The following is a 20,004-nucleotide window of genomic DNA, read 5'->3' on the forward strand; positions in this document are numbered from 1 at the left end:
GGACATGCCTTCCAGCCCTTTTTCCAGCTTTGTTGCCCTCCTCTGGATGCTTTCAAGGACCTTAACATCCTTTTTATATTGTGGAGCCCAGAACTGCATGCAGTATTCAAGGTGAGGCTGCACCAATGCAGGGACCACCTGGCAATGTTCTGTTTAATGCATCCCAAAATGTGGTTTGCCCTCTGTGCTGCCAGGGCACACTGCTGGCTCATGCTGAGCCTCCTGTTGGCCAGCACCCCCAGATCCCCTTCTGTTGAGCTGCTCTCCAGCCACTCATCTCCCAGTCTGTACCTGTGTCCAACATTACTCTGTCCCAGGTGCAGAACCCAGTATTTTCCTTTGGTGAACTTCATGCCGTTGCTGTGTCCAGTGCTCCAGTCTCTCCAGATTCTTCTGCAAGGCCTCTCGTCCCTAGGGAGCCTACATCACCTCCCAGTTTAGTATCATCAGCAAAGTTGCTGAGGATGCATTCAACTCCTGCATCCAAATCACTGATGACCATGTTGAACAGGCCTGGCCCTAAAACAGAGCCCCGGGGAACACCGCTGGTGACCAGCTGCCAGCCAGATGCAGCCCCGTTCAGTACGGCCCTGTGAGCTTTGCCATTCAGTCGGTTCCTCACCCACCTGAGCATGTACCTGCTCATCTCACAGCTAGACAATTTGTCCAGAAGAATGCCATGAGGGGCAGTGTCAAAGACTTTACTAAAATCCAAAAAGATTACATCTGCTGCCTTCATGCACCTGGCGGGTGGCCTTATTATAGAAGGAGGTCAGATTACTGAGGCAGGACTTTCCCTTTGTGAACCCAAGCTGACTATGCCTGATAATAGCTTTGTTCTTTAAGTGGCTTTCAGTATCCCCTGGAACAATCTTCTCCATAACTTTTCCAGGGATGGAGGTTAGACTAACAGGTCTGTAGTGTCCCTCATGCTCTTTTTGTAGATGGGTTTACCTCTGGTAAATTGTTGAGAGGGGTCCAGCTATAACATCCACAGATTCTTTCAGCACTCTGAAGTGAATCCTGTCACGCCCCATGAATTTACAAACATTCAGTTGATACAGATGTTCCTTTACAATTTCAGTGACCACAGATTGAAAGTTAGTGCTCCTCCAGGCATGGTCCTCCAACTCTGAGATCTGGGCAGCCTAAGATCAGTCGTTGCTGTTAAATAGTGAAGCAAAAAAGGCATTAAATGTCTCCACCTTTTCCTTCTTGTTATCCACTCCAAGTATCAGTCCAGTGTTTTCCTTTGACTTCATCTTGCTGTTAAGATATTTGAAAAAGCCTTTTTTTGTTGTCTGATACCACAGAGGCCAGTGTCAAATCAGGTTGGGGTTTGGTTTCTCCTGCTTATTTCCCTGCAGATGTGAAATGTAGCTCTGTACGCTCCTTGTGAATTCAGACCTTGCTTCCAAAGGTCACGTTTGTTTTTTTTTATTATTTCTGCCCTAGTTCCAGGCAGGGTTCCCTGTTCAGCTAAGCCAGTATTTTGCCCCATTTGCTTGACTTGTGATAACTAGCTTTCTGAAAAGCATAAAGTTTGCTCTAAAGTTTGTCCATGGTGACAGCTCTTCTGCAGAACCTAAAAAATGCAGATTTATTTAAATAATAGTTAAAATTAGACACTTATCTGTACTCTGTGCTATACCATTAAGATGTACACAAAGGAAGGGAATTTGTTACGCAAAGTATGTCTCTGTGCTAAATACAGCTGCTGGAACTTGAGGTGTCTGACATTGATCCTTTCCACCTACAAGGCCATTTAGATCCCATCTGATGGTCATCTGATGAGCTTTCATATCATATCATCCGTATCCTGCCTCAGCTTTTCCCCCCATACTCTCCAATACATTTTCCACCTTCTCCTTTCTCGGCTTGAGATCTTTTGTGTCAGCTGCCTCTCCTCTTCCAACACACACATGGAAGGGACAGTAAGGTCTGACATCACTGTGTGTCTTAAGCTTGCCCCAAAAAAGTGCATGAATAAGAGCAATGCAGGTGCCAGTTCACTGCCCCTTTCCAGGATCAGCCTGCTTTCCAGGATCAGCACCAGGCTGCTGAGATCTTGCTTAGTGTTTATCATGGTGGTTCCTCACCTTGTGTATTAAATTCAGAACGTAGAAAAAAATTGGTTTGTGTTTAATTATTAACCATGTAAATAAACTGTCCATAAATTTGTTACAGGAAATTCTTCAGTCTTCTCCTTCATCTCTAGTTTTGCCTGCTGTTGACTCCAAGGCTACCAGGCAACTTTTGAGCTTTCTTCAGGAGTCGGGAGATTGGAATTTAACAAACATGACAAATCTCGATATCTCTCACCTGGAAGTGAATACATCTAAGCCAAACTTACTTGTGGTTCAGCTACAACCGCTTGTCAGGTAGGAGCTTGTTGTGAAGGTATCTGACCAAAAGTATGCAAGATTTTTACATCTTTTTTGAAAATATCTGATATATTCAGGAAATTTAGAAATCAAAAGGGAAGGTTACAAGGTTAGCAAAGTTATTTTTTCCTGCAGATGTGTATCCGGTGTTTTTTAATGTCCTCTGATGAGCTTACCAGGTATAATAGCTGAATTATGTTGAAAAAGTCAGTCAGGCGTTCCTGTTTTGTCTGCCTCATTATATGAGAACAAAAGGACAACTAATAAAAATAAATGGCAACACACTTTAAGCAGAAAAGCTGAATTATTTCATGCAATGCATGATTAACCTGCAGAATTAATTGCTAGAAGGCATTCCAGGGGTCAAAGCACTGGCAGGAAAAATAAACAAATAAACATACAAACAACCTAGAAGTAAAAATGAATAATGAGACTGTTTTTCATAACTCTGGAAGTAGAAGGAGGGTTATAACTCCTCCTGTTTCCAGACCTATGACAACTGCTGCCTAATGGAGGCAGAGGCTTCAGGTGGATCCTAGTGCCTGGCTGTTACTTTACTTGTAGGGCTTTTACATCACTGTGGTTTGTCTGGTACAGAGTGCTCCTGGAGGCTGCGTATGGGTCACAAACCCGATCTAGATGGGCAGCTATTTCGTATCATTTCAGCAGAAAGCTGTGAAGTCATACTGAGTATAACAATGCCAATGTACCTCAAGGAAATAAAAGGCATGGATATAGTGAGCCCCTCTGCTCAGCTTCTCTTGCTCTTTTTTTTTATCTTCCTCGATTGCTACTTCAGCATTCATACCTGTCAGTATATGGTGCATGATTGGATGGGTCCTAAGAGAGTGCAATTAAAAATTACACCAATAAATTACACCCAATCTAAAGAGCTCATGTACAAATTTCAGATGAACACCACTAAATGCAAGGATAACTGAGGAGACAACAGTCAAAATAGCATCAGTAGTCTGGCTTCTCTTCAGCTAAAGAGGTTTGAGGTTTTTGAGGAATCAGCTGAAGATGTCATCCTTGTATAAACTGCTTTGCAGAAGGGTCATGAGGAGATGAGAAGATGATGGAGGAACTTTGTAGTCTGATGCTGAAAGTGACACCTTGATTAGTCAGCTCTTGTGTACTTTTCTGGGTCACGTTGTTGTCTGTAATTGATTTTTAACTGTCTTTCTCACATATTCTTTGTAGTGGCTTAAGTGAGGTTTCCACCCTGGAAGCAATGGCTGAAAATGGTAAGCAATATGACCAAGATGTCACTAACATTTCACCATTTAAGCTTGTGTTCTTGCTTAAGCAGATTGTGTTCTTTGTTTTTCCAGTTGTTGCTGTAATGCTTTAATATGACTATTTAAAAGGTTTTTTTCCCCACCCACGGTACTTACAAGCACACAATTATCATAGTGTTGAAGTACTGAGTGAGTGATTCAAAACCCACTGAAATGGCTACAGCTCTGTGACCCGAAACATAGTGATGATTCACCTCTGCCTCAGGCATGGGCCTTTGCTCATGCTCTGGGATCCTCCCAGTGCAGTGTGAGCCCTGCATCATCAGCTTGGACTCCTCTGGCAGCCCAAAGGTCTTGTCTCACAGTGGAGACCCTCTGATGGAGTGAGCAGGGAATGCTTTCCCAATCTTTGTGAAACAATACCGTTGCCCTTCACAGCCTTTGATTTTAGAGTCTATCATTGGTTCTGCAGGTATTAAATACTGCTTGTTAAAGATGAATGTCTTCATACAACTCAATGTTAAAACTTTTCTTGTACAGTATCTGGCTGAAAAAGAGGTGCCACAGACTAAACGGGCAGTGAGAGGCATCTGGGTGTTTGCAGGGCTTTGGCTTATTACTCTAAATTAGAAATCAGGTTACAAAGTCTGCAAATGACTGCAGTGGTAGTTTCAGGGACGTGCACTGCAATGTCCGTGGAGTCTATGACAGTTTCTACCCAGAGCAGGGGGTGGGAAATCAGAAGCAGATCTGAAAATCAGGGGAAATACCTTTGTACTGAAATCAGTGGTGCAATCTTTTCTCCTTTGTTCTTGCACAACTCCAAAGTTATTGTCTTTTAGACTCAATTAAGCAGCTGGATTTCCATCTCTGAATTGCAGTGAAGTTAGAATCATAGAGAGATTTGTATCGGAAGGGATTGTCAAAGCTCATCTAGTACCAAACCCCCTGCCATGGGAAGGTACCCCTCCCACCAGACCAGGTTGCCCAAAGCTCCATCCAGCCTGGCCTTGAATGCTTCCAGGGATGGGGCTTCAGCTTCTCGGGGCAGCCTGTGCCAGTGCCTCACCGCCTTCAGAATGAAGAATTTATTCCTAATATCAATACCCACTTCTGGTTTAAAACCATTACCATTGTTCAGTTCTCCCTTCTTGTCCTCAGAACATATCAGGTAAAAGCTTTGGCTTAATGTTGGCCTTGGCTAAACGTTGCCCTCCTTAAAGGCCATTTTTTTCATCAGCTGCACAAAGTCAAGAACAGGCCTCCCAAACCTTGTCTCAGCCTGCTTTTGTTTTGGAACAGCAAAGTTAATGCTCCTGTCCCATCCACCTTTGGGATGACGAAGGTATAAGCTACTACCAGCTTTGTGGTTGGTGTCAACTGGCTGTTATCAGGAAAAGGTGTGTGCACGGGGAAGATGTGCCACTTCCTATGGCCAACTGCAAAATCTGCGCTCAGTGTTCTGAGTCGCAGCTGTGCTCTGGAGAAGTGGTAATGTGGGCTGCATCCTCACCTTCTGGTACATCTGCCAAAGCAGCCACTCAACGTGTTGCAGAATAAAACCTGGAAATATCAGCAGGAAGTATTAATTCAAATGAAAGTTACTGAAAAGTTCCTTAAAATTATCCCACTGAAAGTCTGTGCAGCGGATGGGGCAGACTCAGAAGAGGGTCATCGCAAAGGTATTAGACAAGAGACCCAAATGTCCTTCCAAATCTTGTGGTCCAGGTTCCAGCTGGTGTAGGTGGCTGAATACCGGTTGCAGCATAACCACAGCCATTTGCTAAACATTGCTGTCAGCACACCCTTCAAGGTCATAACTGCTTGCAAGGCCATGAGTTATTGGTGTTTGTTGTGGAGTGACTGCTGGTAGATTCTACTTGGATAAGCAACCAAATATACTCTGTGTCACATACTTGTAAGGCAACAAGAGAATTGCTGACCCATAAATACTGCTTTTTTGTTTGGTTGTGGATGTTTTTTTTAATACTATCAACAGTAAGCCCAAAGTAAACCAGGACAGACCTGTATTACGCTGCCTAGAAGTTCACAAAGCGTCTTACGTTTGTCACAGTTACTTCTTTCCTTTTCACTGTAGATGGCTTTAAAATCCGACGTAACAAAATGTCAGAGAAATCTCTCTTGCTGTTTTACTCACTGCAGACAGCAATCTCTGTCAGACAGAACAAATGAGCTCGGATTCTGCCCAAGGGAAATGTGCTGTTCTGAACTTTGTAGACGCTGGAGTAAGCCGGAGTTTTAGCACATTATTAAAATGACATTCATGAGAAAATCCAAACTGGAATTCAGAATCCAACCCTGCTCAAGGTTCCAGGGATTCAGACTTATGTCCAGTCTCTCCCTCCCTACATGATAGAGATAGGCAGATATGGGGTTATTTCTATAAAATAGTTTCTACAAAGATTATTTTTTACTCTTTTTTTTTTTTTTTAATTGTAACAGCATTTTTAGGTTGTAAGCCCTCCCTTTCTTAGCCTTGATTCAACAAAAGTGTACTTTTTCTTCTTGATTTTAGCTCTGTTTTCTTTATGCTTCTTTTCAGTATTTCTTCTTTATTTCCTTTGCACGAAATAGTGTTTGGGAGCATTACTCAATTTTTGCCAGTTTCCTATTTTTTTTTTTCTACTCAAGAGAAGTTTGCATTCTGTCTTATCAGTCTTACCTGCTGGATGCAGCATACCTCAGAATCAATGAGAAATCTGCCTACAACTCCATCTAAGATGAGGTTCTTTAATGTTTTTGTGTGTATTCATCTTTCTGCTCTGATTCTTAGTGCATTTCTTTTTCTGCTCTTTCTCTTCTCTCCCATTTTTCTTCTTCTCATCTCGCTCCATTCTGTTCTTTCTCTTTTATTCATAGTTATATCTTTAGTTTCATTTTACTAGTTTATACCTTTAGTTTCATTTTACCTTTCTCCTTCCAGAACATTTCTTCTTAGTTTCTCTCTTCGATCCCTTCCATCCATGTGTAAAAGCACACAAAGAAATTAAGGTGGATTAGAAATTAATAATAGCACTTATCCTGCAGTCCCTGGTGAAATTCAAGGAATATGTCTTTAGTGAGACAGAAAAGCTTAATCCTTCCACTAGGGCATAGCATGCAATTATGCTAACTGAAAAAGGTTATCCTGGACAAACTGTTTTACATTCACAGTTCTACATAGTGTTTTTTTGGTTCACGCTAACTGAAAAACCTGCAATAAGACCACTCTAAAATCCCTCTAACAATATTACCATCAGGAGATGCCTCTTGTTCCACTGCAGAAAGAGCTGGGGATAATTAACATTCCTATATAGGCAAGGAATTGAGGTGCTTTAAAATAGCGTGTACAAATCTGGGCCCTTTTCCTCGGAGAATTTGCAAATACTTCATTAGCAAGGTGGAATGTTTGGCTGCTTTCCTGGTCACAGGAAAACAACGATCTATATCAATTTCATTGTCATAAGGATGTTCACAGCAGCTTCTCCAAATGAAGAAATTACCTCTAGAATCTACCCAAAGGCAAAAGTTATAGATTTTACTGGTAACTATAGTTACGTGTAGCTCCTTACTGAAGTGAAATGTAAATAATGTGTTATTTCAGAAGGCAATCAGTTGTTTTAACGGAAGAGAAAAAAAAACACACGCACAAAATCCACCAAAACAAATGCAATCTATGCATTTTTCTATGTAGTACTTTTCCTTCTGAAAATTTTATCTGAGGCTGCTGAGAATTTCTGGTGCATTGCACTGTGCATGTAGAATACAAATCTACATTATGTAATTCCTTTAACCCCCCGCAATCAGTATAATTACGTAGTACATAGGCGCTTGCTTTCCTGACTAAGTCTGTTTCTTATAGTAGAAGCTTTTAATAATATTTTCTTAGAAGTAAACTTTACATTGCTATGATTCGTGACTGATATAAGGAAATCAGTTTGGTTAAAACCCTACAGAAAAAAGAAAACACAACAATACTTGCATTTTCACAAAAGCTAAGCATTTTACTCAGCCAGGAGACCATAATTACTGTAAATAAAAATGATTTTAAAGGGTAATAATGCAAGTTCCACTACCAATACATTAAAATAAAATACAAAATATCATGTAAAGTATAACCTTGAAATCTGAGAAAGGTGTTGTCCAGGCTATTTAATAGCCATTACATGGTTGAGGAGTGGGAAGGCACTGAAACAGTAAATGTCAGTCTGCTGGCTTATTTCCCTCACAGTCCTAATGACAACCCTAATACCAGCTCTTGATTCACTGCTATTATGCTCCTCATTGTAAGCAGATGTTAATATTTTTGTATAGAGACTGAAAACATTTATCAGTTGTAAGTATTTGTCACAACTACCTGTAGTTTCAGAGCTAGAAGAGAATCTTCTGCACAGCACTGAAAGGTCCTCTCTTTCTTACTTGATTTTCCTTCTGTTTTCAGAAGTATGCCAGCACATTTCTACGTTGCCCTCCACTGTAGTCAACAGCAAAATTTTCTGTATCCCATTGAGGGTACAGAATCAGGCTTTAAATCCACTGAAGCAAAAAAGGAATATCACTGCCAATATTACGCATCTCATGCCCCCATCTGAGGACTACTGCTCTTCTGAGTGTTGTTTCTCACTGATCAGTTGTTCTGTGTGCTTTGTCATTCACAGACGGGTAGTAGTTCAGCTTTATTTATTTATTTGTGAACTGGTCACTGGACTGACAGGATACGCATCCTGTTCTCATCTCTTGATTGATTTATTCTGCTCTTGCTTTTAATTTTTCCAACTTGTCACCTTTCAGCTGTTGTTTCTCTTGTATTCACTTGTCAGCTTCAAAACCACCCATTTTATCTGAATTGTTGTAATGTATTGGTTTTGTATCACCCTACTGAAATTGTGCGTTTTTCAAGACACTGAAGATGTCTTATCCCATTTGTACCTATTGACATACAAATGGTAGCAGCACCTAGATTGCATAAATAAACTAAATGAATCTAGCTCATTACTTTGCCACCTACTGTAGGTTTTTAGCTTTCTCAGCTTACAAAGTTTGCTAAATTATGCATGTTTCTATTTATAGACAAAATAATTGGAAGACTGACCATGGATTTGGAGGAACGAGGGATTCATTTTTCAGCAATTTATACTGCAGTGAGACCTTCAAGGGTGAGTAATCTTCAGTGCCTAGAACTGTCGAATTTTTGGCATCTAACAACTTAATGTTTACAGAGGAATGCTGTAGATAATTTTCAAGATTACACACACAAGCAATCTGTATTATATGAGGTTTTGACCAGAAATGATTGCATGAACTTTTATATGCAATAGCTATATCACATAACTGCTAAAGCCTTGCTAATCTAGGAGATATAAATTTGCTATGCCTTTAGTTGCCTTTAGGACTTAATATTATTTTTAATGACTGTAATGTTAAATATTTTTTCTTTTAACAGTTTTATAGTAAGGTCTACATGGAACATTATTAGGCTTTTCTCATGTCAGTAAAGATGGAGTATAGTTAATTAACTGAAGGCTACTAATTTATTCCTTTTTAAATTAACTGGTTTTATTCCCTTTAGTCAATATTCAGTATTTACAACTGGAACACAAAGTTTGCGCTCTTGCTGATAGTCAGAACATCATTTATAGATCATCGTATCATGTTAGCAGTAAGTAGCAGTACAGAATATTTATTTATGCAGAGTTATCTGTTTTGTATGACATACTGCTTGTCATCAAGCAATATTTGCATTTTTATGTGATTAAATGGAAGACAGTCGTGACTTGAGGAAAACAGAATGCAATTCCCACTAAAGAAAAGGGGCATGGGAGAGATGTGCTGTATCCTAAAAAGTACCTACTTTGAAAGAAACTTATCTGATCCAGTGGATAACACACCTGAGCTCCTAATATGGTACTTAGTTTAATTTGAATTTTTAATTCAAGCTCAGGATAATGTCAATTGAGAATACAGAAGTTATAATTTCCTTGTTTTGGCAACAGGAAAGTCATTACTGAGATTGTCTAGATCTCGTGTGAGCCCTGCAAGCAGGATTTTGAGAAGTCAGTGAGTTTTCAGGAGGGAACACTAAGAACAATTCACAGTTGTTATTAGCACAGGAACAACAGTTGGAAAACCTGCTTTAAGTGGGCATGGAGTGAAATCTGTTTAGCTTGTCCAAAAGAAGAGTAAGAATCAACTCGATTGAACTTTATAAATGTTCTTTAAACCAAAATTGGATGAGTTCCTCAAAGGTGTTGTGAGTGCAATTAGAAGTATTCTGGATTTTCGCAAGCAAGATCTTGAATCTCTACCTGTCCAACAAGATGCTTAGAATGGTCCCTTCATACCCCAAGCAAAAGGCTAGTTCTGCTGAAGAAAAACAAGAAATTTCATCAACAATCTGCCCTGTAAACTTAACTTGAGAGAATGGGTTTTCAAGACCAGGGTTAGAGTACACAATAGGAGCAGCGTGAGGAAGCTCACACTGATACTCTTTGTGACGTGTGTTTCTTATGGCAAAGGAGAGGACATGAGTCCAGCACTTAGGATCTATTTTTTTTTTTAATACTCTGTTGTGTTTTTTTTTTCAGATGAAGATCCAAAATAAAAATAAAAATTATTTCATTACTGTGGCTCTTTACTGAAATCAAAGGAACACAGGCATTTGTAGCTCAAATTGCCTTTAGAACAATTGGAATGAAAAATATTTTTAATTAATGAAAGAATTGGTATCGAGAGAAGGAATTTTTAGAGCAATTTTAACAGTTTGTTGAATTTCAAATCTATGCATATTTCAACAGGCTTTCTAAATTAAAGTGACTTAGTTTGAGCAACTGATGTACTTTTAAATAATTAAAGCAATGTATTTTAAGATGTTCTGCATTTTAAAAAGTAAGCAATTTACACTTTTCTTAATTGTATAAATTCAATGCATATTCATATAAAACCATTTGAAGTATTTTTTTCCTAAAATTACTTGAAGTTATTACAGTGCATTCAAGGTTATCAGCTCCTGTACAGGGCTAGGAAAGGCAAAATGGAAAGTGCCTTTGAGGGTTCATCTATTTATGCATTTGCATGTAACCTCTTCTTAAGCATATATTGCATATCTTTGGTGTGCTTGAACTACAGAAGATGTGAGATATTTTGTAGCCATAAGTTAGAGGACTGATTCCTTCTGCTTAAGCTATAAAGACTATATTCTATGATCTTGGAGTTACCAGGTCACCCCACAGTGATAACCAAGAAGACCACTCTATATGGGAAGTAAAAAGCTTTGATCATGTGGGAAAAGATTTTACAGTACTCAGTACATTTGAAAATCAATACCAATCACTCTCGATGAAAGATTTGCATTTTATAAGTGGGCTTTTTCCTGCTGATGAAGGAAATGAACTTTAAACATGACACTCAAAACAAACAAAAAAAAAAAAGCTCCTTCTGATCAAGTAAATTAATTTTATGCAGTGAAGCTCCCAAACACTGGGACTCTGATACATCTCTCCCTATAGCTCTGCCTCCTTGCTCTTGGGCAGTTAATAGAGTTAATGGCTTCATAGCATCTTGTTGCATTCATTCATTCTTCTATCACCTCAAGCAAGGAGAATAAATGTGAGAATGTGAGAAATACATATATTAGAAAATATTTCAGACTGGTATTGGCTTTTGCGGAAAGTGATTTAATGAGACAGAAGGTAAAACTCTCCTATGACTGAGTCCCTTTTCTGACTTGATGAGGAAGAGCTGTTCAATTTAGTCAGTGCAGCCACAAATCCCTTTGGGCTATCATCCTTATCAGTTGATAACCCCAATGCACTATGGACATTTATTCAGGCTGGTTCCTGTTCTATTCCAGTTTCAGAATTTGAAGCTGGCAGATAGAGTTAAGCCCCTGAAACAGCATCTGTTTGAAACATGGAATGGTTTCACTGACCAGATGATAATTCCTCTGGATATCCCACTGTGTCATAATGGAGCTTTCTTCCCCCAGCAAGGCACCTGCCACGTCTCCTGACTCTTGTTCCAAAATACTTTGCCTTCAAGATGTGGCTGAATTGGGCTGGCACTGGGAGAGTGGTTTGTATCACCTAATTCTGGACAACCAAAATGTAGATGTCTATATCTGATGTCATCAACCAGGGCTCTTTTCAAAGGACCGAAATGAGCTTTTTAGAGTATGTTTTTTCTGAATATTTTGTAGGTGACTGGTGCAGGATGAGAAAAAAATCACCGTTTGTCTCTGACAAGCATAAAGGCATCCCACAGGCTTAGGCCACAACTCAACATGTACCTTTAGTCAGACAACTCTCACTCAGTATTTCTCATCTTGTTTTCCATTAAAAAACATAAACTTGTCCTAAGACTTGAGGATACCTTTCTTCTCTGGAAGGCAAGTCATCTGGAAGTCATTTTCTTTTATCACTGCTAGCTAGTTTTTTTGGCTTGTGGTTGTAATGCATGACGTTGCTTGTGCTGTTGCAATTGAAAAGGTTAAAAGACTGTAGTGACTAAAAGATAGGTATGCCTCAAATCATAAATCTCATCATGTTTCCCATTCTTCAGGTCCTCATGCCATCCGTGTCAGTGTTTTAAAAGTTTGCTTCTGAAACTTCTGCAAGACAACTTCATAGTTGTCTTGTTGGATTGGATGCAGCAGAGACACATATTGCCAAGCGGAGATTTATGGCTACCTCCCAGCTGATACTCATTTTGCTGACACCACTTTTTACAGATGCATTGTGAAGTGCTGTTTAAACCTTCTCTGCTGCCTCCACATTTTCAGAGTTTCATCTGCCGTGGGCTTTTGACTGCTTCACTCTACAAGCTGTCTGCTCTAGGTAGCATCTATGTTTCTTGAGTCTTTGATCCCACTCAGAGCCAAGCAATCTGAGTTACAAGATCTTTATTCAGCCATAAGTAACATGGGCATCCATAGCACAAGTGACTAACTCTTAAAAAAGTGTCTCTTGAAGGTGTAAGATCCTCAGATGATACACAAGCACGCCTTAGCTTAGAAGAGTTAGGAAATGTTTCATCTTCTTTCGCTAGTGCTTGTTGCTGCATTTTCTTTCTATTTGCATTCTTTGCATTTTCTAACTAATGCAGTTTGCAGTGCTGCATTTTCCCTTGGCATCCAGCTTCTCTCTTTTTTGTTCACCACTCTGAGGAGACTAAACTCTGCAACAACCACCCCACTGACTTCACAGCTTCTGATTAATGGAATACTTTTAACTATTAAGTATAATCAAACATTATAATATGATCTTTCCCATGAGCTGAATGTTAGAAAAATGCTTACAATACCATTTGCTGGTGCTGGGGTTGTAGGGGGGATGCCCTCATGCATCCTTGAATATGGGAACTCCCTTAATCATTTACTTTTGTATTTTTTACATTTGAAAGAGCAATTATAATTTGACAGTGTAACAGAGCATCAGGGCCTCCAACTTCAAAGGAGAAGCCACAGGAATACTTCATCCTTTAGTCTTCTCCCTCACTTTAGAATTTCATTATCACGAAAAATAAACTTTAACTCGTAGATGAAGAATATGCACTTAATTATTTCCCTGCTAACTCAGTATTTTCTACTTAGATGAGGTGTAGTCTTTTTAAATAATGACAGAAGAACTGCTTAAGGCTGGTTGAAGCCAGTTACGTGTTGCTCTAGAGGAAAAAAAATGAACAAAACATGTAGCCAAATTAGCGTGGAAATTGAATACTAGGGATGTGAGAAATGCTAGCTAGCAATTCTGTATGATTCAGTTCATGTGTTAGTGGGGAACTCAGGGAAATAACTGCAAGCTAGTGTTTTACCTTTAACCCTAGACTTTGCACTACTATTTTGTAGACATGGGTGTTAAGATTCACTTAATTTAAACATCATTTTGCAAGTTTACCTTATATTTTATGTTTATATATATATATGTATATCGACTTCATTGGGAAATAAAGGTAAGCACAGAACTAAATTTTTTTATCTGATCAGAACAATCTTTTTTTATTTTCAGTTTCCAGCTTCTTAGGCTATAGATGGGTTCCAGATAAACCATATTAGAAAGTTGTAAGGTGTTTAAAGCTAATGACTGAGAAGAACTGGGATGGGGGAGGGATGGTGGAGAAGGGCACATGTGAGAATGATATGTTCTAAGAAATCTGTCTTAGGAAAAAAGGAAAAGACAGAAAAGGGGAAAATACAGGTATAAAAACTGCAACAAAAACTCCTAGAAATACACTAATGTATAGCTAAAGGTCATAAAAAATAACAGATCAAAATCAAGGTATAAGACTAAAATATGATAGAATAAAGGGAATACATAACTATAAGAAAGCATATTGATATGGCATATTGGCAGGTATGTTAAAAATTTCTGACAGGAAAAATCCAAGGTAAAGATTTTATTAGAATAACAGATCATTAAAAGACTGCTGCTATACCTTAAAGATGTTTGGATTCAAGCAGAGAAAAGTATTTTATTCCCATAGACTCTGGGAAGACAGGCTGTGCAGAGCATCCAAGCGATATGACTGTGAGCTAAAGATTCAATCCTAAAACTGAAACAGACCATATATCTGTGACATGGTGAATTCATGGAATCAAAGAACGGCCTGGGTTGGAAGGGGCCCGTAAAGATCATCCAGTCCAACCCCCCTGCCATGGGCCAGGACACTAAATGAGGCCACCCAAGGTCCCATCCAACCTGGCCCCTAACACTTCAGGGATGGAGCATCCACCACCTCTCTGTGCAACCTGTTGGGCTGCTTCTTGGGCCTCTCTGCTTTGGATCAGGTGAAACTTTTGGTGATAAAGGCAAATGGAACCTGAACTGAGAGCAACTGAATGTGCTCAGAATGGAGAATGTCCTGTTTGCCCTCTTAGCTCCACTAATTATGTTGACTGACTCTGTTCATAGATAGAATGCAAACTGTTTACAGACAACATACTGAAAGCTAAAACGAAATGCCTAAAAGTGTTTTTTAAAGACTACTTCTCTCCCCCTACTCCCTCCCTGCATGGAAATGTCCCAAACTGTCTTATGACAGTGTGACAAGAGTGAAGGAGGTGAAGCTATTAGAAGTAATTCAACCAGGCTTAAAAAGTGAAAGTCTTGTGTGCATTCAGAAAATGTAAAGGAATATAAATTCCTGCAAGCTAAATGAAAAATCATACGGCAAACATTTTGAAGAATAATGTGTGAATGACATTAAAATATTAAAATACAGTAGACAGGAATTATTTCAGAGCTCATTGGATCTAATAAAAATGAGGAAATCAGAAAAATAAGTGGCAACACAAAGCCAAATGAACCTATGTGTTAATAGTCTCTGTGGTGGAGTATAGAGAGCTTCTCACTTCAAAGACTTTTCTAGTAATCAGACAGCCTCAAAAACCTTTGTTGTTATTGAGCTGGTGGTAGAATAGATTTCAGAATAAACCAATAAAATGAATATTATCATATCACCAAAATGAAATAATTTTCACCTAAATTCTAAATAAATCAAGAAACCGCCAAACTAATTATCTTAACTGCCATGATTTCAAATGTAAAATTATACATTATAATTTATATATGTACATATATAAGTTATGAATTAGTTTGGCCTTAATCCCAGAGGAGCAGGAGGTAGCAAGTATGACATGGGGTTTCAAAAGAGGTTCCATATATCTGGGAAATGCAACCAGGAAACCTGTCTTCTGTACTGGCCAAACTGGTTGAAAGTATAGGAGTAAATAAGTGAATACATGAGGAAAATATAGTATGGATTCAGTGTTCTTAGAGAGGTGTAAAATACACAGGTAAAGTGATCGTATTACTTCAGTAAAAAGGGTAAAAAGTGAGGTTATTTGGGGGCAGAAATAAAAATTCTGAAGGTAGAAAACATGGATGCAAACAAAGGATCAGTGTTTACGCTGGAGAGTGGAATTACATATGGATACATGTGGAGACCTGTGCTGTTCCAAAGAGTATGGAAAGGGGGCCGAAATCTGAAGACACTGAAGTTTGTCGATGTACTGACAAGTTAGAGGAACAACTCACAACACTGTGTTACTGGGTGATAAAATGACAGATGAAATCCAGTGTAATGGAAAGTAACACACATAAGGAAAACCTTAAATATGTATATTGCGCCGTGGTGAGAGGCTGCTATTTCTCAGAAAAGAGATTTTGGTGTGACTGTGGGCAGATCTCTTGGAACATCACAGCACTCAGCAGCAGGATGGATAGCAAGCAGAAAGTTAGGAATTACTTGGAAAGGAAAAGGGCAAAGCAGCAAGCGTCAGTTATTTCACTATGTACATGTAAGTCCTTGGTGAGTGCAAGTTTGGGAGTGACATAATGTGTGCCATTTTGGCCACCCCATCTCCAAAAGGATACCTTACAACTACATAAATAATAGACATAAATAACTACATAAATAATAAGACATAAATACTATATATAGGAAAAGCAATAGTTCAGGGGGGAAATAATAAAAACATCAACATGGATAAGCTTAACGTGAAGTAATTATTAACTATCTCTGGCCACTGTTGATGATTATCACCACTTACAGACAACAACACAGGAATTAAGGAGCACCAAATTCCTTAAAAGAAACAAAGTAAACTGTTTTTCACTTTACATGTCTTTGGATGACAAAAGCAGGTTGATTTCAGTGAAACTAATGGAAATTAACTTACTTCAGGTAAACTAATGGAAGAAATATAGGAAGGAAGGATCGATGGAAGAGCCCATGTTCGTTGCAGTGAACATAGAGACTCTTTTCAGCTCCAAAAATCTCTATCCCAAAGATGACAGGAATCAAAGAGGGTATCCTGGGACAATTATTGTTTTTATTTACCCTTTTCTTAATCATATCAGCCAGTTAAGATCAGTAGCACTGGAAGTGAGCTAGGTGGACCTTTGGTCTCACAGCATGTAGCTGGTCTCATTTCTTTGCTTGGCGGTGGAAGGTTGGGATATTGACATAGCATTTCTCCAGAACAGGAATGTAAGAGGTAATATGTAACTTATTTAACTAAAGGCCATAAGCCATAAGAAGCAGCCAACAGACTAAAAAAAGCTCTGCTAAAGGAAGTTTACAGGCTTTCCTCCCCATGCTTGCCCATTGGGTTGTTGTGGAATTGCCACATGAAAATGTGGCAATAAATCATTGTTTTGTTGGCAACTGGGAAATCTATAATAAAAAAAACAACTGTGTCAGCTGGAAATCAAGTAGTTGTCACCCCAGGTTCTGTGCAGTTTTCCGTATTTCACTGTAGTGAAACAGGTTGGATTTTCAAGATCCCTGTCAGTAAGGATCTGCAGGTTTCTTCTGGGAACTCTGAATCCTTTCCCCATTCATTGCTACTACTGATCAAGGGGAACTGCATCTTCTGATCAAAAAGAAATGTATTTCCCACACCTTTTCCAGACACCAAGACCCACAGGCATGATCTTCTTCAGAGGCAAACATGCATTCCTATTTTGAGGAAGTCAGGGGTTAGAAATGGGAAACCAATCCCATATGCTCAGAGAGTCACAGCACACGTCTCCTCCCAGCGTGTTCCTCGGGCTGACGTGCAAAGAGCTCGGTGCTGTGTGACAGGAAGGTTTGTGCATATCAGAACAGCCTCATCCAAAACATCGACCTGCTTTTCTTCTTGTATTCTTTCCCATTATGGGAAAATAAATAAAATAAATAAAGCTGAGGAAAGATACATTTGGTGCAACCACTGGGCTACCCCTTGTAGTGGCAAAAGCATTGATACCCTGCACCATATGATTTTTAGTGCAGCCTCTGTTGTCTGTGCTAAAGAGAGAAATATTAAAGGAATAAAGACATACTATACCAGCACATGACATAAAAAAAATGCCAATAATCAGTAAAATACACATTCCCAACACTGAGAAGTGTGTGTTATCTAGTGCTTAGAGGTGGTATAACAAACTCCTAAGCTTTAGTCCATCCAGTCTGTAACTCAGTTAAAACTAATTGGAAGAAACATCAGTTGTTGTTTTTTTTGTTTGTTTGTTTGTTTCAAATGGCATATTTTATTCTACCTCTTCTTACATTTTAGAAAAAAATTCATTCACTTTATATAGTGCAACAGGATGTCTCAATTTCAAAAATTCAGTGGTATTTGCTAGGAAGACATTTTGTGGAGCAGTTCTAGATCTGCTGTATCTGTGCATGTAATGGTTGTGTTTTTCTATCTTGCCAACTCTTACTGTGTCTGAGATCTACTGAAGTTATTAGACCCTATCCAAAGCCATCAGCTAATGACTTTCTGCCATTTGAAACAGGAAAGAGGGACCATCATTATTCATACATAACCATTGTGCATATGCAGCCATTAATTTGTAGATACAGCATACATGCCTCTAAAATTAGAATAGCTGCTGCTAATTTTTTTTTTGTGTAATTTTCAAGCATTTTTATTACTTTAACAGAAATATATCCTTGCTTTAGTGATGGATAATTCTATTGAAATGTTCTTTCTAAAAGTTACTTTTATTAAATAATACTGGCTTTTCCATAAAAATAAATCAACCTGGAATTGCATGCAAGCCTCTGTTCACAAAGATAGCATGTTAGAGCTTTAGCAGACCCAGTGAAGAGTTAGGCCAGGGTGGCCACAAAATGTTGACAGGCAGTTACAGAAGTGTTCGTGTTTTGAAGTACAGATCTTTTTTTTTTTTTCTTTCTGAGGACCATACTGCCTATCCCTTCTAGCTGACAGCTTTAGATTCAAGAGGATTTCAGTCAATATAAGGTATCTTTCTTTTTACCATTCTGGCTTAGAACGTTGACAGACCTAGAAAATCATCTGATTTCAAAAACTTGTGAAGCCAGTATCTTTTGGGGACATAGCCCTGTAGATTCAATAACCTAGAGCCTTGCAGAGCTGTGCAGCCACCTGAGAAGGCACCAGTCAAACTGCAGCAGGACCAGAGGCAGCAGTGGGAGGGCTGTGGCTCACCAGGCAGATCTCCAGACTGTTGGCCTCAATAATGTGCCGGGATGCTGTAAAAGCAGAGGCAGATTTGGCCAGCGTGAGGTTGTGGTCTTTGTGGTTTCTGGGATCCAGCCTAGTGTCATAGCACTGTACTGGTTCATGTAGGCTGACCAGCTCACTCCAACCTAGCAGCGGAATCTCTTGGGGAATCTCTTATTCTGGAGCTTTTGTACAACCTATGTCCTTAGTGTCACTGACAGATATGCCCCCAGTGGAAAAAAAAAAAAAAAAAAAGCCAAGAAACCCATCCTATTCCTGCCAAAATGCCACTGGCATCTTATTTAATTTGTTAATGGAAGCATTTCTGTAAAACCCATACATAAAGTGTTGCCTGACATCAAATTTAATATTACATAGCATATTTTGTTCTTGTTCTGTCCTTGTCATTTTACGAAAGCCTCAGTGTTTACGATTGTAATGCCACATTGCAGCTGTTCTCCTCTGATGGGATTTCTGCTTTAACCCAAATGATCGAGTGACTTCACAGATAGATATTTAATGATTCATAAACAGCATCATCCTATGTTTTAGTGCACTATAGTATGTAAGATGAACCCTCAGTATTCTAACCGCTAGATACCTCTGCCTCTGGGGCTTTCAGACAAAACACTGACAAAATCCTGGAACAGAATAAGCTGGGTTTCTTGCCTTATTTTCAGCAGAACTATTGTAAGGTGAATGTTAGATCCTACTTAGCTTGCTTTGCTGTTGAAAACTGTTTCCTTCTCCCCAGTATATGCTTTCCTTATGACCCTAATGATCTTCGTTTCTGCTGCTCCACAATTTTTCTCACTGTGTGAACTGCCAACAGGAGCAATTGATTGTGATTGAACGAAGTCCCCAGCCAGGCTTGCTATTGCCAGGCACTGCCAGGCCATTGCCAGGCATCTGGTCACTGAATGCAACCCCACGGAAGTGCTGGAAGGAAGTTGGTCTTTGTTTTCTAATACACCTCACCTTACAAAGTTCAGCTTTCCAGAGTTTTGCAAGGTATCATGACAAGGGTCAATAACTACCAGCCCCAGAGGTGGCAGTCACACCCAGCTTCTGGCAGAGCTTGCATGTTTTGCTCTCATTTTTGTTCCTGTTGGGCTGGAAACTGTCGGGAGATGAAAGAGATTATGAAGTTGAGATTAATAACAGGGGGCTGAGATGTGTTCCCTGGAAGGGTTAACTAAGCTGCTGGAAATACAGCAATTCTGAGACAAACCCAGAAGATTTTATTAAAGTTTATCAAGAAAAAAGAAAGTGTGGTAATCTTCTTCCAAAGTGCATGGATGTTAGTTTTAAGATAAGTTTTGTCTAGACTTCATGATGTGGTTTTCATTTATATATATACCTTCTAGCTTACATACACTACTGTCAGAAAAATTAAGTGGATTACTGA

The 20,004-nt window shown here is 39.2% G+C and overlaps 1 protein-coding gene across 1 annotated transcript in view; it reads left to right on the forward strand.

The window, feature by feature from the left end:
* ATP6AP1 (ATPase H+ transporting accessory protein 1) overlaps positions 1–20,004 on the forward strand; it is a 58,953-nt gene that overhangs the window by 17,900 nt on the left and 21,049 nt on the right. Inside the window, exons 6-8 of the mRNA XM_032203784.1 lie at positions 2,188–2,381; positions 3,588–3,631; positions 8,696–8,781. Of these exons, the coding sequence (XP_032059675.1) occupies positions 2,188–2,381; positions 3,588–3,631; positions 8,696–8,781 (324 nt within the window). The remainder of the gene's footprint in view (positions 1–2,187; positions 2,382–3,587; positions 3,632–8,695; positions 8,782–20,004) is intronic.

The sequence above is a fragment of the Aythya fuligula genome, chromosome 1 (assembly GCF_009819795.1).
Source record: "Aythya fuligula isolate bAytFul2 chromosome 1, bAytFul2.pri, whole genome shotgun sequence".
Classification (NCBI taxonomy): Eukaryota; Metazoa; Chordata; class Aves; order Anseriformes; family Anatidae; genus Aythya; species Aythya fuligula.